This window comes from Dunckerocampus dactyliophorus, chromosome 15 (assembly GCF_027744805.1).
Source record: "Dunckerocampus dactyliophorus isolate RoL2022-P2 chromosome 15, RoL_Ddac_1.1, whole genome shotgun sequence".
NCBI classification, from domain to species: Eukaryota; Metazoa; Chordata; class Actinopteri; order Syngnathiformes; family Syngnathidae; genus Dunckerocampus; species Dunckerocampus dactyliophorus.
Genome location: NC_072833.1, coordinates 13,008,307 through 13,031,166, shown reverse-complemented (window position 1 = coordinate 13,031,166; position 22,860 = coordinate 13,008,307). Strand labels below are relative to the sequence as shown.

At 43.1% G+C, this 22,860-nt stretch overlaps 1 protein-coding gene across 1 annotated transcript in view; it reads right to left on the bottom strand.

Moving 5' to 3' along the window:
* The window catches only part of trpc5a (transient receptor potential cation channel, subfamily C, member 5a), a 61,276-nt gene that overhangs the window by 12,663 nt on the left and 25,753 nt on the right, over positions 1-22,860 (bottom strand). The window contains exons 2-13 of the mRNA XM_054800745.1: positions 20,581-20,620; positions 20,148-20,501; positions 17,003-17,119; positions 16,867-16,929; positions 16,537-16,674; positions 15,601-15,807; positions 5,427-5,564; positions 5,157-5,355; positions 4,817-4,956; positions 3,695-3,895; positions 3,218-3,339; positions 471-666 (exon numbers count right to left, since the gene is read on the bottom strand). Of these exons, the coding sequence (XP_054656720.1) occupies positions 471-666; positions 3,218-3,339; positions 3,695-3,895; positions 4,817-4,956; positions 5,157-5,355; positions 5,427-5,564; positions 15,601-15,807; positions 16,537-16,674; positions 16,867-16,929; positions 17,003-17,119; positions 20,148-20,501; positions 20,581-20,613 (1,908 nt within the window). The 5' untranslated portion in view covers positions 20,614-20,620. The remainder of the gene's footprint in view (positions 1-470; positions 667-3,217; positions 3,340-3,694; positions 3,896-4,816; positions 4,957-5,156; positions 5,356-5,426; positions 5,565-15,600; positions 15,808-16,536; positions 16,675-16,866; positions 16,930-17,002; positions 17,120-20,147; positions 20,502-20,580; positions 20,621-22,860) is intronic.

Genomic DNA, 22,860 nt, shown 5'->3' with positions numbered 1-22,860 from the left:
TGTTCGGCACACTGTTTGTCCATATGATAACCGAGACAGTGTAGGAAATCTGATTATTTTTGTCAAAAAGCAAATCCTACAAAAACCGGGGAATGCAAAAACTGAGGTTCCGCTGTACTTATTTCCCTCAATCTAATACAAATTAATTTATAATCTTTTTAAATTTTTTTCATTCTATCTCAGTTACAATAAACATACCATGAAAATTCTGGGCTGTTCATATCTTTGTAAGGGGAACAAAATCAGCAATAAAATCAAATACTCATGTTCCCCCTGTATGTCGTAATCTATTTATTTAGAACATCACAAATTTCACTAATTTCTAAATGCACCTCGTCCTCACCACTGCTTTGGAGCAAGAAACCATATTCGCTGACATTTAAGTGTGGTCTGCATCCTTTCGTATCGCATCATAACATTTAAACATGGTTGGCCAAGCCGGCTAACTGCATTGTGTTTGCGTCACTCACGGCAATGAGCTGGTACGAGTTGTTCATCATGGCGATGAGCATGTTGAGGAGAACCACCAGCGAGATCACGTTGTACGTCCCGAACATGGTCGCTCCCACGAGCTCGGTAAACTCGTGACGCGCCTTCACGTTGGTGACGTAGAGGTTGAGCAGACCGAAAATGGACCAGAAGAGCGACTGCAGCGTCTCAAAAAGCCTGCAGGTGGGAGGACAGATAAGGAGCGTTAGAAGATTTGGAAGGAAGTTCTGGAAGGCGGGGTCACTGTTGAGTCAAATTTGTTTATTGTTATTTGATGTATTGTTAAAAATAAGCATCACATGACTGTGCATGACTGCTTGTATTCATTGAAGAGTATGGCAATTCTTATGCGGATTATGATGCTAAAAATGCATGTCTTTCAAATAAATCTCTGATCCGAATATTATGCAAAATTGGCTTGTATGTATGTCATGCATTACATGATGCTAGGTGGTTGTACAGAGTAAACAATTAGTCCCCGAAAAGACACTACTAGTCAAATAAAGCCTGGAGAGACCACTGGTATGTAACAACTATTATTGCTTCTAAGATACATCTTTGTTTAGTCTGAGTATTAATTTGATGCTCTCCCTTTTTGTTCAAAGGTTATCAATCTAACCTGACAAGCTCCTGTAAATAGTTGAAGTGTGAAATAAAACTCAAGATAATCTACTGGAGTTGAGTCAATAAAGCGTCTTCTACGATCTTCTCAGCCTTTTCAAGTGCAGGCTATCTCAAGTCCAAAAGAACTTGACATGGCACCCAACATGGGGCCTCCATTTCCTGCCTCATCTCTGTGTCACTTCCTGAGGACACAGCTCGTTGAATCTTTGATGAAGCAACGATTGGCAGCGGCGCTCCGCCTCGTCTGGGGGCGCTTGTATTTGTGCCGCATGAAATATTCAAGGGCGACATTCATTCTCACGGCGGCTTGTGTTGCATGTGCATCAATCACCGTATGTGTGTTTGTGGAAACGGAGTGCGACACGGCCACATTATTATGAAACCAGAAATGTGATGATGAAGTGACTTTTTTCCCCTCATATAACCCAGTTTGGTGATCATTTTCCTTTAGTCTTTATGTCTACACCAACATGGATATTTTCAAAAGGCATTCTTTTCTCTGTGTTTTTGCCTCTCGTCCCCACGCAAATGTAGGTTTTTGTCCTTAAAATTGAGCAGAGTGGAGATTTTCAAAAACTCTGGCTTCAGCGTTTGTGTATGAATGGGTAAAACTGAGCTTTTTGACTTGTGTCATAAGAAATGTGCGACAGAACACAAGTAATTAAGTTGTTTACTTATCGGTGTTATTGCGGAAGACACGCACGTGTTAAGAAAACATTCATGTTTCCGATGGGGTTGATTTTTAAAAATAATTTACATGTCATTGTCTATCTAATACCTCACTATATTGATAAACAGAGGTGATGTAATGCACAACAAAATCAGCTGTGGTTCCTTTTACAGGCTACTGATGGGCAAAAATCCGCATCACATACTGTAAATGTGTTTTTTTTTGTGGACAGAGATTTTTTTGTTTCTGTCACATGCTTGAACTCCCATCATGCACTAAACTTTCAGCTGGCGGATGCTGGCATGCGTTGCCGTCATCTGCCAGTCATGTGGAGGTGTTCTGCAGCCAGTTGTTTTCACTCCTCCTCATGCGCGACTCATGCAGAGACACGTTGCATCACCGTGTCAAACACTCCAACACGTTTGCGTGACAGGGACGGTGTGATGGGCAGATGAGACGTGGGGGTGGCTGCACACCTGAATACAAGCAGGAAGTGCACTATTCCCTCAAAGTACTTGGATCAAAACAATAAGAAAATGTAGAATCTTCAGCCCAGTAAGGATTATGAGGATTGTGTCTCCACTGAATCTTCTCTCGCTCTCTCTGTCTCACACGCACACACGGAGCAAACAAATGTTGACGCAGCCTGCGGGGCTGCCATCGCTCTGTTTGCCGCCTCCGTGGCGAGCAGTGTGCTCGTTTAGCTTCCACACAAAGTGGATGTCTGCAGCTGCACAACAGATGAATGGTGCCCGTGTGATATTCTTCACGGGATAGTTTTCAGTCGTTCCTGTCCTATCGCGGCAAAGAGATTCAAAAGATTCATGGGCGGTAGAAAAACATGATGACCTCTGCTGTTCATATATGCTGTGTCTCAAATGGAATACTGTCAGTACACTTCAATAAGTATACAGTGTATCCTGTGCACTTACTTGAGTGTAATTTTGATTACTTTATAGGGACCCATAACTGTCCTGAATCCATTACTGTCGTTCTTACTGCAAATGACGATTGCAGTATTTACCCACTTCTTCCTTTTTAATGGTCTGTTTTGAATTTTGTCGTGTGCATGTACCTCATGGTGCAAATGAAGTGGGGATTACGCCGTGGCTTTTTATTAGGTAATTCCTCGCCGCTACATAGCCTAGATGGGTACAACATCTGGCTACTAAGTGCACTTTATTTTGACGTACTTCTCTGTGTGAATGCATTTCCAATATGTACGCAAAAGACTAAGGCTATGGGTTGCTCCTCAGCCACCAATATTTCAATGTAGTCCCTCCCCTTCCATTAAGTAGCCAGGTTAATGACTATTGAGGATGGTAAGTGTCCAGCAGTGCGCACTCACCATTTTGACCGTACAGAGTGCAATATTCGGGCACTGACAGTGCATGTATGTGACCCCTGAAGGCACCGCTGCATGCCGCCACTCACGTTGAGAAAGCGTTGTTCTGTCGTTCGCAACGGATGCCCTTGCAGTTGTTGGGTTCCTCTGAGGCTGTGGTCTCGTAGTAGAAGTACAGCTGGTTCAGACCGTTAGCAAACGCCAGCAGGACCTGCGGATGAAAAAACCAAAGGTTCACATCCACGTTTTATCTGGACTGCAACGTGAGGCTGTTACGTAAAGCTGATACAGACGCAGTGCTGCCTCTCTGGGATTGATTTTTGGACTTCAGGGATCCCAACAATCAGCATGAGGATGGTGTAGAGGGAAGCAGCTCCCTGGAGGGGGGACTTAATGAGTTTGAAGTGAAATGAAATAGGCCTGTAATGTCCTTCTAGCGCGATGAAGGGTAGAAAGAGCTGTGTTTGTGTTCCCTCATCACCATCGACAATACACAGCCAAAAGGGGCAAAACATGGAGGATCCGTGGCCTGTTTGCTTTGTTGAAGGGCATGAGACACTGTTTACCAGGCAGTAAATGAAGAGGAACTTGAGGATGTCCAGCAGCATTCTCCCCAGCGAGATCTGCAGTGGCCCCAGGTGCGAGTTGGCGGTGAAGAGCGAGATGAGTCTGAGCGAGCTGAAGATGTTGGCGATGGCGAACAGTGCCTCGGCGATAAGCGTCGGGTGCCACATCTCCCACTCCTCTCTCGGCCGAGAAGAGTTGTACTGGGGAGGGAGGGACAGCGGGGGCGGGTTAAGTCATGATGGACACTTCTGTCACCACACACACTTTGTTTACATGTCTCTCTATATGAAGTATCACCCTGAAAAGTAGACCACCTGCAGCTTCTCTGTGTTTATACATGTGATATGAACCCGTTTACGTTGATGACCCTCGGACTGGCTGACTGATGTCGACATGACCAAAATCGAAACCGAAACTAGCCATTGCTTGGACATTTACTCCTAACTGTCGCCTGAGACATAAGAATGGGGGATAAAGGGTTTTTTTTAACCTACGGTTTATGACAAAAAGGCTTTCTTACGTGCGCAAATCTTCTGTTGGCTAATAATATAAGAAATTAATGAAATCCATACAGTTTTTAGTTGCTGTGGTGTAATCCAGGTTAATACGACCATGTTTTTATTTTGAAGATTATCATGCACACCATGCACTGAACAGTAAGCCACTGCGTGCACATTTTAATGCTGTGCTACAAGGCTAGCATTCATTTTGCTGTTTTTGTTTCACACTGCTTAGCAATAATGATGACGTTGGCAATACTTTAACACACACTTCAGATCCATTTGCCATAGAAATGACCCCTTTGTATCTCAAATTTCCCGTTAACAACAGCAGTCATTCCACTTGTCACCGACAACACAAAGCTGATTTAACTGCATGACATTTTGACCTACACTGATTTAGTTTTAGCATGTAATTAAAATCAACAAAAGGTAAAGAATATATAATCTAAAATGGTCCATGCAGCTTTTTTGTCCTAAAAAGTTTGGACACCTGCGTGTGTGTGTGCGTTTGCTTGTAGACAATGCACGTCCTTTCAATAGAGAGAACATACAGTATTTGACATTTGATGATGTCATGAAGGAGTGAGGGATTGTGGGAAGTGACACACCAGGTGTTACCTTTACATAGGCCACAATCTTCAGTGATATGGTGGCCAGGTAGAGGGAGTTCATTGCGAAATCCATCAGATTCCACCAGTCATGGATGTACTCTGTGAAGCCCCCGTCCCACATCTCCTTTATCTCTGCCCAGATGAATCCTAAAGCGCACGCATACACACACACACACCCATTGCTGGTTATATACTCGAAAGCACACACACATTCCCATCATCCATGGATGGTTTGTGTTTGTTGGCGTCCCGCTATGTAACCACACTGGATTGATTGCAAGTGTTTGTCCAGCCAATACACACATTGAACCCTGCAGCTGATGGAAGCGGCAGACTTTTTCACGTACCCAGAACCCACGGCAGAATCATCCACTCCACGATAGTGGGCGGCGGCCCCTGCATGTGCAGGTTGGTGCGGGCGATGTGCTGCGAGGCCAGCAGCAGCAGGAAGAGAAAGGTCAGGTAGGATGCTGTGTGACAGATGAACTTGATGAAGGGCTTCTTGATGAAGCGTCCCAGCGTGCTTTTGGGGGCCAGCAGGTAGACCTGTATGGGGAAGGGTAGGGATGACCAGGTGAAGACAGAGTTGGCCTGGAGCTCATATCAGGGAACCATACCAGTGAGAAGACGGGAAACAGGAGTCCGATGATGAAGCAGGTGACCAGCTTGACCACCCAGTGGCGCCGCCTCCAGCCTGGGAAGCCGTCATACCACAAGGTGGCCAACAGCTGTTGGCAGTTAGGTTGTGCCACAAACTGTCGAGACAGACGCAGATGACAGACGTTAGTCCTGACACAGGACTTCCTGCTCATGCATGTAGAACAGCTTCAGACACAACCGACTGAATGTTGCAGTGACTTGTGGTGAGGTTAATGGCTGGTGAGATTTACTCAGACGTCCCTCTTAAGTGCTGTAGAGTACTGTCTGCTTCACCATATATAATATATATACAGTATATACTGTATATACATACACAGTGGTGTGAAAAAGTGTTTTCCCCCTTCCTGATTTCTTACAGTATCTTTTTGTATATTTGTCACACTTAAATGTTTCACATCATCAAAAAAAATTTAATATTAGTCAATGATAAAACAACACAAAGTGCGTTTTTTAAATGAAACTTTTTAAGGGAGAAAAACATCCAAACCTGCATGGCCCCGTGTGAAGAAGAAAAAAACATAACGTACCTGTGGTTTATCACACCTGAGTTCAATTTCTCTCGCAACACCCAGGCCTGATTACTGCCACACTTGATCTGAATCAAGAAATCGCTTAAATCAGACCTGCCTGACAAAGCCAAGTAGACCAAAAGATCCTCAAAAGCAAGACATCATGCTGAGATCTAAAGAAATTCAGGAACAAATTAAAGTAATTGAGATATATCCGTCTGGAAAAAGTTATAAAGCCATTTCTAAAGTTTGGGACTCCAGCGAACCACAGTGAGAGCCGTTATCTACAAATGGAAAGAACATGGAACAGTTGTGAACCTTCCCAGGAGTGGCCGGCCAACCAAAATTACCCCAAGAGTGCAGCGATGACTAATCCAAGTAGTCACAAAAGATCCCACAACCACATCCAAAGAACTGTAGGCCTCACTTGCCTCAGTTAAGGCCAGTGTTCATGACTCCACCATAAGAAAGACACTGGGCAAAAATGGCCTGCATGGCAAAGTTCCAAGATGAAAACCACTGCTGAACAAAAAGCACATTAAGGCTTGTCTCAATTTTTGCCAGAAAACATCTTGATGATCCCAAAGACATTTGAGAAAATACTCTGTGGTCTGACAAAACACAAGTTGGAAGATGTGTGTTTCATTACATCTGGCTTAAAACATCATACCAACAGGAAAATATGGTGGTGGTAGTGTGATGGTCTGGGGCTGTTTTGCTGCTTCAGGACATGGAAGACTTGCTATGATAAATGGAACCATGAATTCTGCTGTTTTGCAAAAAGTCCTGAAGGAGAATGTCCGGCCATCTGTTTGTGACCTCAAGCTGAAACCAACTTCAGTTCTGCAGCAGGACAATGATCCAAAACACACCAGCAAGTCCACCTCTGAATGGCTGAAGAAAAACAAAATGAAGACTTTGGAGTGACCTAGTCAAAGTCATGATCTGGATCCAATTGAGATGCTGTGGCACGACCTTAAAAAGGTGATTCATGTTGGAAAACCCTCCAATGTGGCTGAATTACAACAATTCTGCAAAGATGAGTGGGACAAAATTCCTCCACAGCCCTGTAAGAGACTCACTGCAAGTTATCGCAAACGCTTGATTGCAGTTGTTGCTGCTAAGGGTGGCCCAACCAGTTATTAGGTTTAGGGGGCAATCATTTTTTCACACAGGGTAGGTTGTAGGTTTGGATTTTTTTTCTCCCTTGGACACCGGCCCCACGTACCGGAGTTAGTGGTTTTGCCCACTGAGCTTTGGAACACGAAAAGCTGGAGAAATACCAAGGACTGAAGGAAGAGCTAGAGAAAATGTGAGATGTGAAGGCAACAGTGATGTCCGTCATGATCGTGGCATGGGGCCAGTATCAACGACATCTGACATCGCTGTCCAGAATACTGGGAACGGCTAACATCCTGTGCAGAACCCTCAAGCCCCCAGGCCTCTGGTAGAATACACAAGCTTGAAGGAGATACATATAAAATATGTGCATCTGATGAAAATGATGGAAGTGTGCAGCCTTACGGATGTAAGGCTTGGTGTGGACTAAAACATTGACTGGATCATTGCCAACGTAACAGGAGCTTTTTTGTCTGATTTGTCTGATGGAATACTGTGAGGCTTGAAAGGTAAGCTGCATTCATGTTTGCGACTGAGCTGTGTCCTGGAATGCTGTGTATCAGTCAAATAGCAACAAAATAAGCTTTCCACTGACTCATAACATGCTGAGGAACGCAAATAGAGGGCAACGTAAAAATCCCAGTTTTGTTATAAAATTTGTAGAACAGCAAAAAAAGAGTGCGGGTCAAAAATGGACACCTCTTCATCGTCTCCTCTCCATGTTGTTTTTTCTCATCCTTACTTTCTCCCTACTTTTGCATTCTTGCCTCCTTCTCTCCTCTCCAGTCTCCTTCATTCTCCCTGCATCCTTGTGGCTCTCTCACTAGACTCTGGTTTGGGTTCCTGTTGCTATGGCAGCAGTATCCTAATGGAGGCTCAGACAAAGTAGAGCTTCTCTTTTCCTCGCTTCCGCCATTGTCCATCCAGCGACGTCTAAGTTTGAAGCAAAGTTACCATTTGCTATCAACCAATCAGAATGCAAGGACCCTCAAACGACCCACGAAGCAGCTTATGTTCTAACACACAAGAGGACAAAACATGGCATGAAATCAGAGCTGCTGGCAGTGGCCGACTTCCAAGCAAGGTTTTTTTTTTTTATTTGTTTTTTTAAACGACATGGATGACTCAGAGAATTACAACGTTGCTAGCTCGGCCACTTTGAATCGTTCTTGCTGCGAACACTCTCATTTGTTCTCCTTAATTGCCATTTCAGTGACGACACAAACAAAGCAGGCAGGGATTAATTTGTCTTTCTTTGACTAAACGTGATTAATAAAAGCAGCCAGGCGTCATGCGGTGACTCCAGGGAGGCGGCTCAGGCGAGGAAATGAGCTGAGTGGAAGGCCTGGCGCTCCGTGGAGGCCCCAAACTCCTTTTTATTCAACACTTAATGTAGACTTCTGATGACTGCTGTTACCCTGCTGAGGCGAGCCTGGAGCGCTGCGAGGGGCGAATACATTCTTATTTCAGCAGCTTGCTGAGTTGTATTGTTTGCTACAAGACATTGATTCTGGACAAACACAAAGTGTCATCAAGTTGCACTGCAACTCCTGCATTAAATTCAGCATGTTTATTGGAGAGACATCAGCGTGGAAGTCTTTTATGACCTGGCCCTTTTTTTCAACTTTATTAAACCTCAAATGTGGTTGTAATTTGGAGTGAAATGCTTCACTTTTTGTGGAGAAAATATGACACTCTTGACTCAAAACACTCACGAATGTTATGACAGAAGAGACAAACATATGTAGTTGGAGTGGGTGGATCGATACCAAAGATAGTATCAGTATCAGATTGATGCTAGCGTCATGAGATTGATCTTTTTAGGTTCTCTTCTAGTTTATTTTCACAAATATCTGTGTTTTTGTAATTGTGTTGTTCATATTGTTACATGATTATATACATTGTTTCTCATCTATATTATTATTATTATTAGTAGTAGTAGTAGTATTGGTATTAAATATAATATTATACTTTTCCTCTCTCCACTTATATGACTGAACAAGCGATCCACAATCGATAAAACATTTTCATCCTTTTCATTCAACTTAGAAGATACTGGTAAACTGGTACATGCAATACATAGGAAGTGAAAAACTACCAGTAATAGATGTAAAATTAATGTGATGTACTGCTATGTAAATTGTTATGCATGTTCAAAATAAACTCAACCATTACCATTAGCTTATTGTTTACAAACTCAGGGAATAAGTCATTGGACACAGGAGGGCTTTGGGAACAAAAAGGCCAAATGATTTGAATGAGAACCAGTGGTAGTTTTTGCTTTTGTTTACTTACTTTGCACTATTTATTTTTTCTCAAACAATTGTATGTAATACAAGGGAATAACTGTATTATTATGTTCATATTCTTACAGTTTGTTTATATTAGGGATGCTCCGATCGATCGGCCACTGATCAATATTGGACGATTTCCATAAAGAAACATGTGTTTAGTGTATGCCGATAAACGCCTTTCAAAGCCGATCACAAAAAACGATTCGCATGCGGCGGCAAATCCTACATGTCTGCTGTGTCACGCAAGGTTGCCAACAAAATGATGCGGCTCCTATTGAGCTGACACGGGCTACGGCAGTCAATGCCAGCTTGTTTGATCACTCCCTTACCCAATCTGTCTCAGTTCAACTCTTCTTGCATCTCTGTTACACGCTTTGCCTAGCTGTCACTGGCTGTGCTTTGCATTGGTGGCAGCTAGCTAACTAGCTAGCAGTTAGCTAGAGTTATCCGCCTAGTTTCTGGTCTTCGGACTCCAAATGTGACTATTTACCTCAGTGACATTTTGTTTTTAAAACAAACAAGCAATGCAGTTCGTTCGGAGCTTGTTTGTCTCCCACGGGGAAGCCACACGTGGATATCACGTTCATGGGGTACGCACTTTCTCAAGTGTCAGTGAACAACTTACTCTTTTCATACAAATTATGTCTTGTCCTCAAAACACTCTTTATGTATGGTTGTTTAATGAACATAAACACATAGTGTGTCCAGCCTTATGATGGTGACGCTCTTCTATTACTTTATTCTTACCTGAACACATCGTATATGTTTCTCCTACTCCAAACAAACACGTCTCTAGTCCATTCATGGCAACAACACTTCCTCATTGTCACGAGACAAGCCGCGGGATGCGTTCACGGACACTCCGAACATCACAACGTCTTTATTATGCGTGTATGGGTCGTCTGAATAAACACAAATGCAAGGAAAATCAATAAGTGGATAGTCTTATCACTCACTTTGTAACTCTTAATGCGGAAGTACAATTTGCTGCATTTAAGTGTGCTCGGAAATCCCAGAAAATTTACTCAAAACGTGAACTTTAAATTAAATGCCGTGGTGTGTTTGAACTCCTCATTGCTCATAATAACACAGTTAAAAATCTTGATTCAAATATTTTGCTAAGTTGTTTAACAAACATGTAGTGCGTCCAAATGTAAGAGAGTGACGCTATCACAGGGTCGCCCACAGGTTGCTTGTACGCAAGTAGTAGCTGGCCAGTTGATTTCGAGTAGCTGACCAAAGAATATTTGCTGCTTAGTATTTTTATAACTGATCACTTCAGACATGATGCCTGTATTTAATGACAAACGACCGCAAAATAGCATAAAGACAATGAGCACACTGTTTGAGTGGAGATGTGCTTCGTAAATAAAGAACGATTTAAACGTTGCCAGTCACATAAAACACAAAGTCACCTCTCCTTTCATTTAGTTAAAGTCGCTTTTATCGTGCTGGAAGTTGGATACACCTGCACTATCATAAACTGAATAAATAAATAAATTAATAAATGAATTTATACTGTTTTATACTGTCCTGTTTAAGCAGGATCGCTTTCTATAAGACACATATTTAAATTGTTCTTTTATTCCATTAATTGTGTTAATTTAACTAAAAAATATATTATTGAACAATTCATTTCCCACGTTTTAGTATTATTCTAAAACAGGCATCAAATTAAATTCAGTTTTGTGTCATATAGTACAAAATTTGTTTTACACAATTAAAGGCAACAAAAAAAAAAACAGCAGCAGCACTTAATTGGCCGATTTTTTTTTTTATTATTCAATATTTTTTGTTGCTGACAAACGTCTAGTCCGCACTCCAGTCCAGTAGTTGACAGTAACACACAAATGAGCTAGTTTGCCAACCGATATCAACTCCCCAAGGAAGAAGAAGGAAGGAGACGAACACGGGGGGGGGGGGGGGGGCATGTGTGAGAAAAGAGGTCGGTATTGGTGTTATAATGTGTATGATTCCACCAATGACGCCTTCCAGAAGCTAGGGACAGAGAGGTTAGAGAAGACAGTTGCCATTTGTTGTTCAAGTATTAATCAGTAATACAGTCAAAATGAGAGGGAATGCCAATATTTACTTTGCAAGTCGATTTCAGTGTGCGCCCCCAAATTCTCTTCTTGCGCTCCTCAAATTTTAAGTTAGGGGACACTGTGCTCCTAGTAAAAAAAGTTAGTCTGGAGCCCTGCATTTGCATGTTGTTTTTTTAAGCATGCATGCACTGTGTGTTGTTGAAAATGCGTCTTTCCATCTAATTTGATTGCCGAGCCATCTGACCCCGAAAGGGAGGTGTATGCTAACCAAGGCAATGCTACGTGGCACTGCTTAATTCAATTACTCTGAGGCCTGATGTAATCTGCCCATGCCACGTGGCAAAGCAATATGCTAAAAACTGAGGCTGCGCAAGCACTGATTCAATCTTGTGATTTATATGCAAATATGAAGTGTGCGTTTGTGTCTCCTCACCACCTTTTTAACTGGTGATCGATTTTTTTGTTCCTTTTCGCTTCATCACTTCGCTGAGTGAATGGTTCAATCAGCAGGATGAGTATTCCAGCGCAACATACAGTCGTTGTCATGAAGGTAGAGGCCGCTTGCTAATTGACTGATGAAAGCTATGACTTTTTCCTCCTGATTGACTAATTAATTTTCTGAATTTGCTTCAACTGTGTAAACCATGAGTGATGCTGTTGATTATTGAACACGTACATGAGGCAAATATGGTCCGGCAGACACACGCTCACTCGCACCACATGAATAGTTTAGCAGCTATCAAAGACAAATAAAAGATGTGTTAAATGATTCAGACACACACATCAAAGTTGGATGGCAGGTTAAACTGTGGTTAACCACTAAAAATGAGTAATCTCAGACGGCAGCAGGGATGAAAACATTTACATTGGGAAAAATCAATGACGGTTGTCATAATGACATGCAGCAGCAACTTTTTCTTCCCTCGATTGTTGGTCTGTGGTTGTGTGTGTATGTGTGTGTGTGTGTGTGTGAGATGATTATCGTTCATCTGTGATTTGTGCATCCATGGCAGCCTTAATTATTGAAGGTTAAAGGCTCAGTCCGTATAACCAGAGCATGAATAATGCATACAATGTGCTCTAAATGTGAGCATGTTGTTGTCATCGCTTACACGACCTTCACTTTCCAAAGTTGACCACTTCCTGCGTGTCCTGCTGTGCTTCAGGTTCACGGGTTAAGGAGATGAGAGCAGAGAACAAGAAGGAAGGAAGTCCGAGAGTAATGTTGAGAGTAATGTCTAATGCTGCTATATTAGATCACAAGTAATTAACGTCAGCTTTCGTATAGAACAGGCCACACATTGAACACATTGTTCTTTTATTAAACTAACTAATTAGCATCTTATTTACTTACTTATTTATGAAATACTTACTTTACTTACTTATTTACATGACAGCATTTTATTTTTCGTCTCGTGCGGAGGAGCCATCTCATTAATGAAATGACGTGTCTTTATTTTGACGTTGTGGATTATTTTGGAGTCTTTCTGTTGCTTTCTGTCATGAAAGTATGTGAAATGTCACTGTGGAGGATCGATCCCAATGCAGTCGGCAGGCGTGTTTGTGTCGTGGATCGGCTGCCATATGCCCTCACTACCACCATGCACACACACACTACTTGCATGCACCCCCATCCACCCATCACCCCAAAGCTGTAAACGTAGGGGAAACACTGGAGAGGAAGTTGAGGATGGGAGAGAGATAGTGATGATTGAAAATGCAAAACAAAGGGACACGTGTGTTGCAGATGTAATTTGCATTGATCACATTATAGGTTGCTGACGGGCTATCCCTTTCGCACACGCACACGCACATGCACATACAAAAAAACACAAACACTAATAAAAGACAGTCAGTGGGTAGATCATCTTGGTGGCATTAACAAATGTGAATAATGATGTTGCTTTGTATTAAAGGCATTGAGTAAACATCCTCCACATCTTTTCATGAAAGGCATGCAGGTGTGTGTGTGTGTGTGTGTGAGACACAATAGCACGTTTCGCTCACACAATCAAAGCATTACATAATTGTGCCATAAAGCCCTATGATGCTAAAATATGGTGGCAGCTCTTAGCGCAACCCCGCGACCTCCATCACACTGAGCGATGTGCCAGAACACGCACGCACACACACACACAAAAGACACAGATACACAAGAATAAAAGCATACAACAAGTGAAAACTGCAGGTAAAAGATAATGTGTGTCGTGATGAGGCCATGTAATATTCCATCACGGTGAGCACAAAGCCCAGATTAGCCCTCGCTAACAGCTATAAACACATACAAGCTCAGGGTGTCTGGAGAGGCTAATGAGGCGTCTGTTTACCAACATCTGTCGTTGTCATGGCGACACAAGACTTCCTGCCCGCTTCCCGCTCTGCGCGCTGGCGTCTGCCTCATCTTCTTCTTTGCCTCCGTCACACGCGACTCTGATTAAATATGAATACATGTAGCGTGTAGTCTTCCTCCCCCCTTTGCTTACATGCTTACCTCCTCACTCCCTTGAGAACTGCATCATTTGCTTACGGATGGTTACCTGAGATTATTTTTTCATTTCCAAACAGTCCCGTCTGCTTTTATTGGGAGGAAAAAACTCATATCTCTTGTAAATTTTATCTGGTATTAAGGATGTCAGAACAGTGCTGTTGGCTCAATTGGCGCCGGTTCGTGCTGACACTTAGTCTTTTGAGTGCATAAGTGCATTCACGCTGAGAAGTACGGCCAAATGCAGTGCGCTGTCAGTACTCGAATGTTGCACTCAAAACGCCTCAAATGGTGAGTGTGCCGTGCTGAACTCTTATAACACTCAGTAGTCACCATCTTGGCTATGTAGCAGAAGGGGAGGGACTAACTCCAGTGGTTGCAATTTACAATTTAAAGGAGACAAGGAGAGGAAGCGGGTAAATATTGCATTCGTCATTTCTGGTGAGTGTGCGAGGATCTGCTTGGGACAGCATCACATTTCCAAAATTTGCGCAGTGGTGCCTAATCATTTTGGACAATAACTGTGTTGATTTGTGATTGATTCCAGTATAAGAAAACGCCAAGACTAGCGCTATGTCTCAATATGTGCACTTCTGTACTTGCACTTTGCATTTTGAGTGCATGTAGGTACGTTCACACTGACAAGTAAGGCAGAATGCAGTGTGCACTGTCAGCACCGGATGTTGCACTCAAAATGGTCCAAATGGTGAGTGCGTGAAGGGGATGGACTAACTCGAGTGGTTCCAATTCACTATTTAAGAGGAGAGTAGAAGAAGAGGAGGCAATCATCCTTTCCACTAAGTGTGCAACGACTGCAATCAATTTGGGACAGCAGTACACTGACAAAATGTGTGCCCTCGGGAATTACACAAAATACTTATTGAAGTGTACTCAAAGTGTATTCCATTTAAGACACATTCCAGTTTTAATCTGGATCTGATCCAAATTGGACATTTAGAAAATTCCATTGCCTTATCTCATCAGATCAGTATCCCTTTGATCCAGAATCTGGAAAAAAACTGACCTCTTCAGATCCCAGGTGGTCATTCAGTCATTGTCAAACAGAAATGTCTTGCCTTTTTTGTCTTCTGAAGACAAACCTCCCTCTCTTCCCTCCTCTTGAGAGCTTCATCATGCTTTTTACGACCTGCTGAAATGTCGCCCACCATCCTCATCCTCGTAAGATCTCGCTGCTGCCGTCATGTCTTTCTGCTTTCATCTGTCTGGCAGCACCCGTCTGCTGCAGGAAGCCACAGGCGGCGGCGGCGGTGGTGGGAAACAGGCGGACAGACCAAGAGATGCCTTGGGCGCCTTTTCTCCACACTGCTAAATCTTCCCTCTTGCTGGCTTGATCCCCCAAGCTCTCAGTTTTTCCCCTCCTCTTTCTGTCCTATTAAAGCTCTTTTCTTTGTATGGCTGCAGCTTGTTATCTCACTCAGTCCTCCGCTTTGACTCCCTCAGCCGTCCCTCCTCTCCTCCCTTCTTTCTAGACGTCTTTCTTCATGCTTCTTGCTACACTAGCAGTAAAATATGTTCTTGTATCCGGGGTGCTACACTCAAAAGCACTGCTTTCAGCCCAATCCACATGTCCATTGGAAGGACTTCCTATTCCTAACACTGGTTGTCCACACGGACACGCTTTGTATGAAGATCAGCAATGTGGCTAAAGCTTTACGCACCTCTTTTTGGTGGTATTTGATGGCTAGCTTGAGTTTGGCCCGGTCGTGGCACTGTCTGGGGTCCAGTTCTTCACTGTGGTCATTGTCCCTGTGGTTCAGGATGGTCTCAAGTTCTCTGGAACTCCTAGCCTGGTCCAGAAGGTCCTTGGCAAAACGTTTACACTGCTGAGAAAGCTCTTCATACTCCTGACGGAACTCATTCTCCACCTGTGGGGAAGTTTTTGTTATTGTTACTGTTGAACACATATATTTGCTACTTGGCCTTCACCAGTGGAATTCTTCCACATTCAGATGTCTTTCCCTTTAAAGTAAAGCACACCCTCCAGCCTAGGTTCCCAAAGTGGGGCACACGTACCCCCGGGGGTACGTGAATAAATACTAAAAACAATTAGCACCTAACACTCCTAATTACGAGTGCGCCTGAACGCCTCACGGCGCAGTGGAGAACGGAGCGGAAAGCTGGAAAGAGACAGCACACGATGTTGTTCATCGCTCTGTGTGCATCATATGAACAGATAAGTACATTGGATGATTATTTTGTGCATTAATAATAATTAATATTAATATAACTCAACTATTTTATTTATATTGGTGTTCCAGTCCCCGCTTGGTGCAGCGGTGAAAACCTGTTACTGTGAGTGGGGCTTTATCGTTGGTTGTATTTTTGTACTTCAGATACTGCTTTATATCTATTTTTTAGTGCTCATGTGAAACGTTATCCAAAATGTGCCCATGTGAAATTACTACTGTATAAAATTAAGACCAATTCATTATGTTCAAGATTTCAACTTCATTAATATCAAAAGTTTTGTATTTTTTAAGTGTGCAGGAGTCGGGGGTACTTGGCTTCAGGTCAAATGTCTGAAAGGTTCACCACTGTAAAAACTTTGGGACCCACTGCCCTAGAGGAGACAGACCCAGGTGATAGACATGCACCTTGCTGAGCTCTTTGAGTTCCCAGCCCAGTCTGAAGGCCGTCAGGATCGGATCCTCGCTGGACAGTGCAATGAGTGAGGGTGACGCCAAAGCCTTGTAGATGTTGAGTCGAGACCGCGAGTGCCGTAGGCTGTCCACCTGTAAAGGACATGAAGGGTTTTTTTTGTATAGGTTTAATTTGGAACAATAGGAACCAAAGTGTTTGGTGTGGTGTCTCTCAGGTCCAACGTCAGTGACCTCAGACCTCACAGACACACTCCACTGTCGGCGTCATGGCCACATGTCCCACTACATTTGTCCTTATAGTTTACTTTGACGTGAGCCACCTACCTCTGAACTGGAGACACACTCTACACAGTCGCAGCGGATCTGGTGCGGTCTGGGAATGGTGACCTACAAAAGTTGAAGAGGATGTGATATGGCCTGTCAATCAAATACAGCCACCAGGTGACTGAAGGATTGTTACCTTTCTCTGCACCAGCAGCTTGATGATCTCGTAGTTGTTGGTGTGAGCAGCGAGCATGATTGGAGTTATGTCAGGGGTGAACTCTGAAAACTGACTATCCATCATCAGTGAGGGAACCTGGAGAAGACATTGCTTTGCATGAGGATTATTGGCGCCAAAGTGTGTCCAGTCTGAAGGTAGGAAAAGTGGAGTGTGACAAGCAGACTTGAGGATAAGGGGCGAGGACACAGGCGGACTCTTTCATCTCTCTGAGGGAGAGCCAAGCCTCCACTTCTAATCTTATTGCCTTTCGCTCCATTGCATCCTCCTCAGCTCACCTCCTCCTGGCCCACTTTCCCACCGCTCCCCACGTCTGCATCCATGTCCTCGTCTTCACACTCCCTCTTCATCTCATATTCGCTGCTTTCTTCCTCCTCACTCTCCTCGGCTAACCTTCACTTCCCATCAGCCCCCTCTTCCTCGCCGCTTGTCTCCCTACCATCGCTCTGCTGACAAATCCCTCTTTCTTTATCGCATCTCTCACTTTTCTTTGGATTTGATAAGGAGTGTGAGAAAAGCTGCCCTGGTGGGGAGCAACACTTATTAAAGACCAACAAGCACACACACACACATACACATTCAGTCCCTTGACAGTAAAGTACAGGAAGTTTTGCGTTTCTGTTCATCACATTTACAGCAAAAATAGATGCACATTTGCATGTAGACACACACACTTCTGACATCAAAGAAGAGCGAGTGCCTTCCCTCATCTGCATGTCTCTCTCTGTGTTCCTTTCTTCATTTCTTATTCCTCCTTACTCTGTCTGGCTTCCCTCCATCCACCCGTGTCTCATCTTTGTCATTTTCAGCTGTTTGGAGCGCTCGCTTTTCATCCGTCTTTCCACGTCTTATCAGATCCGTCCCGCGTTCCCGCCGCCCACTTCTCTTTCCTAGCCCCATCCTTGTCGTCTGCATGGCTGCCAAGCGTTTTGTTCGGAAGAGAAGCTCATCAAGTAACATGGCAGTTTGCAGCGAGGATGTTTGTTTGCACTGCCACAGCCCTTTGACCCGCAGTCAGCTTCAGTGTGCCTCCCAAATCAGTAAGTTTATATGCACACAATATTCCTGTATTAACCAGTAAAATTTGTGAAAACTTTTGAACATGTAATTCCAAATTAAGGTAATTTTCTGGTTATTTAAAACCCTTTTGGGACCCCCAGCATATGCCTGTATCAAACCCAATTTTAGGCCATAAATCATTTGGAAAATTTGTGTAAATAACGGAACGGTAATTTTTTTCTACCAATATCTGAAAAACGTAAAAAAGCCATGACCAAATAATGATTTTGATCAGCATGTGACACAAAATCACCAAGGCAACAAAATGTGACACAAAGGCAAGCATTTTGTCTTCAGGATCCATCTTTTTGGCAGAAAAAAAACAATACCTTTGTTTTGTGTTGATGTTATGACGTTAATACCAAACATATTGGGCATATGCTGATGTAACATGTAAATGGGAATACTTTTATGACTTTTGTACGGCCCTATGAAATCTTTTATTTTTTTCCTAATTCTGTTTTTCTGTTTTAAACACTTATTTTACCACCATCGAGTGTGTGCTTTTTGGGTATGTGAATGAAATGTCTGTTAATTAAATATAAAAATCCTTACATTTGTTGATGAAATACATCATTGGACAATTTTGCCCAGTACTTCAGAAACGGATGTAGCTTGGCTAACTTTTCTAATGGGATGTCAGCCTCTGCACACATTGCTACCAAATCCTCAACAAATTGTAACGTTCGTATTTCTGAGTAAGGAGGACATGGTCACCGATGCAATTCCAATTGCTTTATTATGGTAAGTTATTTTTTTATGACACCCTTATTTTGTGTGCACAATTAGACAGGATGTGGCACGTTTTTATTATTACTCTTATTTATTATTATTTTGAAGGCCAGAAGTGTGTTGTGTGTTGAGAATGTCACTTGACACTTAAGTGAAACGAGCTTGGGTGCAGATATTAAAATGCCTCCTGCTGCTGTGGCTTTCATTCTTAATTCACTGAGAACTTGCACAACGTCAGCAGGCATCGTAAAACGCTTGTTTGCATTAACAGGCGGTAAAACACAACAAGGTGTAAACACACTCATACAGCCTGAGCTGCACACACACATAGCCGTACGAGAATGAGCGGCTGAACTAAGCTAACCCCCACTCATGCTCTGTAAGAGATGAGTTTCGAAGTTCTTTTGCCAACTTTTGCTGTGTTTCAGGTCGCCGTTTCTACATGTTCTTTTCGGGTGGAGGCGGGTTAGCGTTTGGAAGGCGATTCCGTCATGATTGAGCGGTCCACTGGGGAAATATTTCTCCACAAAAACATTCCTTCTCACAATGACAGCATTTCATCATGTCAGTTTCCGCAGGATTACGCATTTAACGATAGATTCTGTTTTTATTGGACAATTCGGCAATTACGTCTGCGGAAATCATAGGGCCTGACTCGTGCATTGAGGCTGCACGAATCTGCAGAAAATGTGAGTCACGATTTTCTTGTTTTGAGCTGAGATTACAATTCTATGGGATTATTTTTTTTCACTCATGTGCACAAACCATGTTCAGGACCACGTGCTTGTATATTAAAGAAATCAAACTGTGTTTTATTATTATCATCATTGTTAGACTACTCATTGTCTTGTTCTGCTTAAAGAAACTTCCAATGGTCTTTCTGCCGTTTTTCATGGTCTCGGAAGACCAGTTGATGGCAGACTTTCTTCAGTAAAACAACAAAAGAAAGAATTAATCTAGGAACTAGAAAGAACTAATTCATCAAATCAAAAACATGTCAACCGTCATGCTAATGCGCCTTGAGTCCTTGAATAAAATGGCAGAGTTTGTTTGTGATGCATCTTGTTCAGTAAAACAAAAAAAAGGGTGTCATTAGATCCCATTTTAGAGTGAATCAAGATTATTTTTTTTTTTTTATGTGGCCCAATTGTGGATTCAAACACATCTTGTCTTAAAGAGAATATGAATCGTAACCAGAATATTGTGTGCATGTAAATGTGGTCAATGGGACTAGTTAGCGGCTGACTCATCGAGTCATCAACATCATTAATCCAATTATGTGCACCTAAAATATATTAATATAAATGTAACACACCTGTTTCTCACCGCTCGGCCGCCGATGTGACAGCAGCAGCTCCACGGCGCCCACCACCTCCTTCCTAATGGCGTAGAGCAGGGCGTCGCCGGTGTGGATGCCGTGGTCGAGCAGGAGCTCCATGATCTCCAGGTTCTCGTTCTCAATGGCAATGAGTAGAGCGCTGCGACCGAGCGGGTCCAGACAGTTGACATCCATGTTGTAGTAGACCTCCGCCTCACGGAGCGCATGTTTGACACCCGCATAGTCTCCCTTCTCCACCGCCGTAAGGTAGGCTCGCTCCTCTGCAGACAACTCCACCTCGGCCCGCACGATCTGCAGCGGGATGCGGTCGCGGTACGGCGAGTACGTCGCCTTCAGACCACAAAAACAGTGTGAGTGTAATGTGCGTGGTAATGTTCTGTAAGGTGGATGTTAGCATGGACATCCTCACCTTCTTGTAGTAAAGCTGTGTCATGGGATTCATCTGGACGCTGGCAGGGAGACAAGACACCGGATTAGGCAAAATAGGCCAAAAAAATAGCAGCACCAAGTGTCCGATTAGTGGCTCCTCACACACTCGACACAATAAACACCAAACTGATCCTGCAGCATGAGAGCGGGGTTCATGCACATAATCCTCTTGCGCTGGACAACGCTCGGAAGAAACAGATGTGCTCCGAGAGTGTCGGAGGAATAAAAAAGAAAAAGGTCAAAATTTTGTTGTGGTCCAAAAGATGGTGACAAATTATGTTTGGGCTGTTGTCAGATGACACATGACAGTAAAACATTGTCTGAATAAAAGATGGACATAACTCACTCACAACTCTTTTAGGAGAGCAGAGGGTGCAATTATTCCAGACCTTCTAGGCTGCTGCCCAAACACGCTGCCACAGGAACAGAGAGTAAACAGCAAGAAAGTGTATTTGATATTACAATAGCATTTTATGGCTTCAATACACAGTGGTGTCAAGTGAATGGAGTAAGGTTCCCAAGGCTGCTGTCGTCAGGGTCAATAACTTTGGTACCTGGGGAGCGTTTGTTTCCATCTGTTGGACTGTCACAATGTTGCCGTGCTCAGATTTTGTAAGACTTGTTCATTTTTGCAGGGATGTCCTCGGAATGGCCATACGTAGTTTAGATGTGGAGAAGGTGTTGAACGGATTAAGAGCGCTATATGCCCGTGGGTTCTGCAGCTGAGCATCTCTCGGTTGCTGTATGATGGGATGTGTTTCAAGGAATGGGCAGGCCTCTGCGGTGGCGCACATGTGGCTGGTGAAATGCAGATTCATAGAAGATGCTGCTGCGGGACAATTTATGCTGACGTTTTTACAATGCTTCGCTGAGTGTGGTACAGCAATGCAGATAAACTTTCAGCTCACGACCTATCTCACTCCATCACTCCCTCTTTCACGCCACCCGGCAATGTCACTCTTTTTTCACCAACAGTATATGCCAGTATTTCCCCTACAATTATATTAGGGGGCTCGCCCAGCCCACCAAGGAGCTAAGGATACCTTTCATGTAGAAGAGGTATATCTATACCTTGTTTTCTTTTGGAAAATGTTGTGCTTGTTTGTCCGTTTGTGTTTACCTTTTGTATTTCATCTTAAAAACAGTTATTCACGCCTCAGTTGTTTTCCTTTTTTCACACGTGTGACTGCACGCTTATCTATTTCATTCTGACATAGCGTGTTCAGTGATTTTCATGTCTGCAATTTATCTGTGGTGGTGGGTTGGGGGTGGTGCTTGATGACATTGTCGTCTAATTTGCATAACTGGCCATGACGCACAACTCGGCGTTTGTGCGTGGACAAGTAAAACTGACCTTTTTGGTTGGTGTCGTAAGAAATGTGACATTATGTCATGTTTTTAAATGTTATTTCACAACAGAACATGAAGTTATTTGCTTCGGGTTGATGGTTTCATTTCATGCATTGGTAGACGTGTTTGCGTCGTTGGCAGTTAAACATTCATAATGTGTCTTGGTCTCCATGTAAGTGTGCGCTGATTATTAAAAATAATGTACACGTCATTGTACATCTAATATCTCACTGTATTGTAGCTCTGAGGGGAGTTGCCACTTGAGTACCCAGCATGCATTGCAGGCACTTGGAAATAACAGTTAATGCTACATCTTTTGTGTTAGTACTTCGTCGTTGTTACCTATGTAAAATGGTAGTTCTTTGTTGTTGTTTTTTGTTCACACCGTGAGTAAGACCGTTGCTATGTTGACAATGCCATCTAGTGGATGGAGTTGTAATGACAAGCCATTCAGACAGTCCGATTATAATATGCATGTGAGCGAGGGTGAGCCTATGGCACCAAATCTAAAAATAAATTATATCAAAGGTAGCAACAAATCCTTCTTTGTGGGCCAAAATGAATTGTGGTGTGTCACCACAAATAAATGAAGGCTTGGGAAATCCTGGTATTACCACATACTAATGAGCAACAAGCATGAAGACATGACGACTTCATGGTGAATATTATTGATCGTAGGTCTGGTTTTACTTGACCGATTTACACCATTCGAAAACTTGTATGCAGTGTACAGTCTGCAGCTTCAACACTATTTGTAACCACGTCTATGTGGCTGCATCAACATGCTGCGCCGGCATTTTCTGCGGACACTAGGTCTCGTACACTAAATAGCCTCAATTTCTGGATGTTATTAATACATTTCTCACCTGCTCTGTGTATCTATTATTTTGGAGTCTTTCTGGTGATTTTT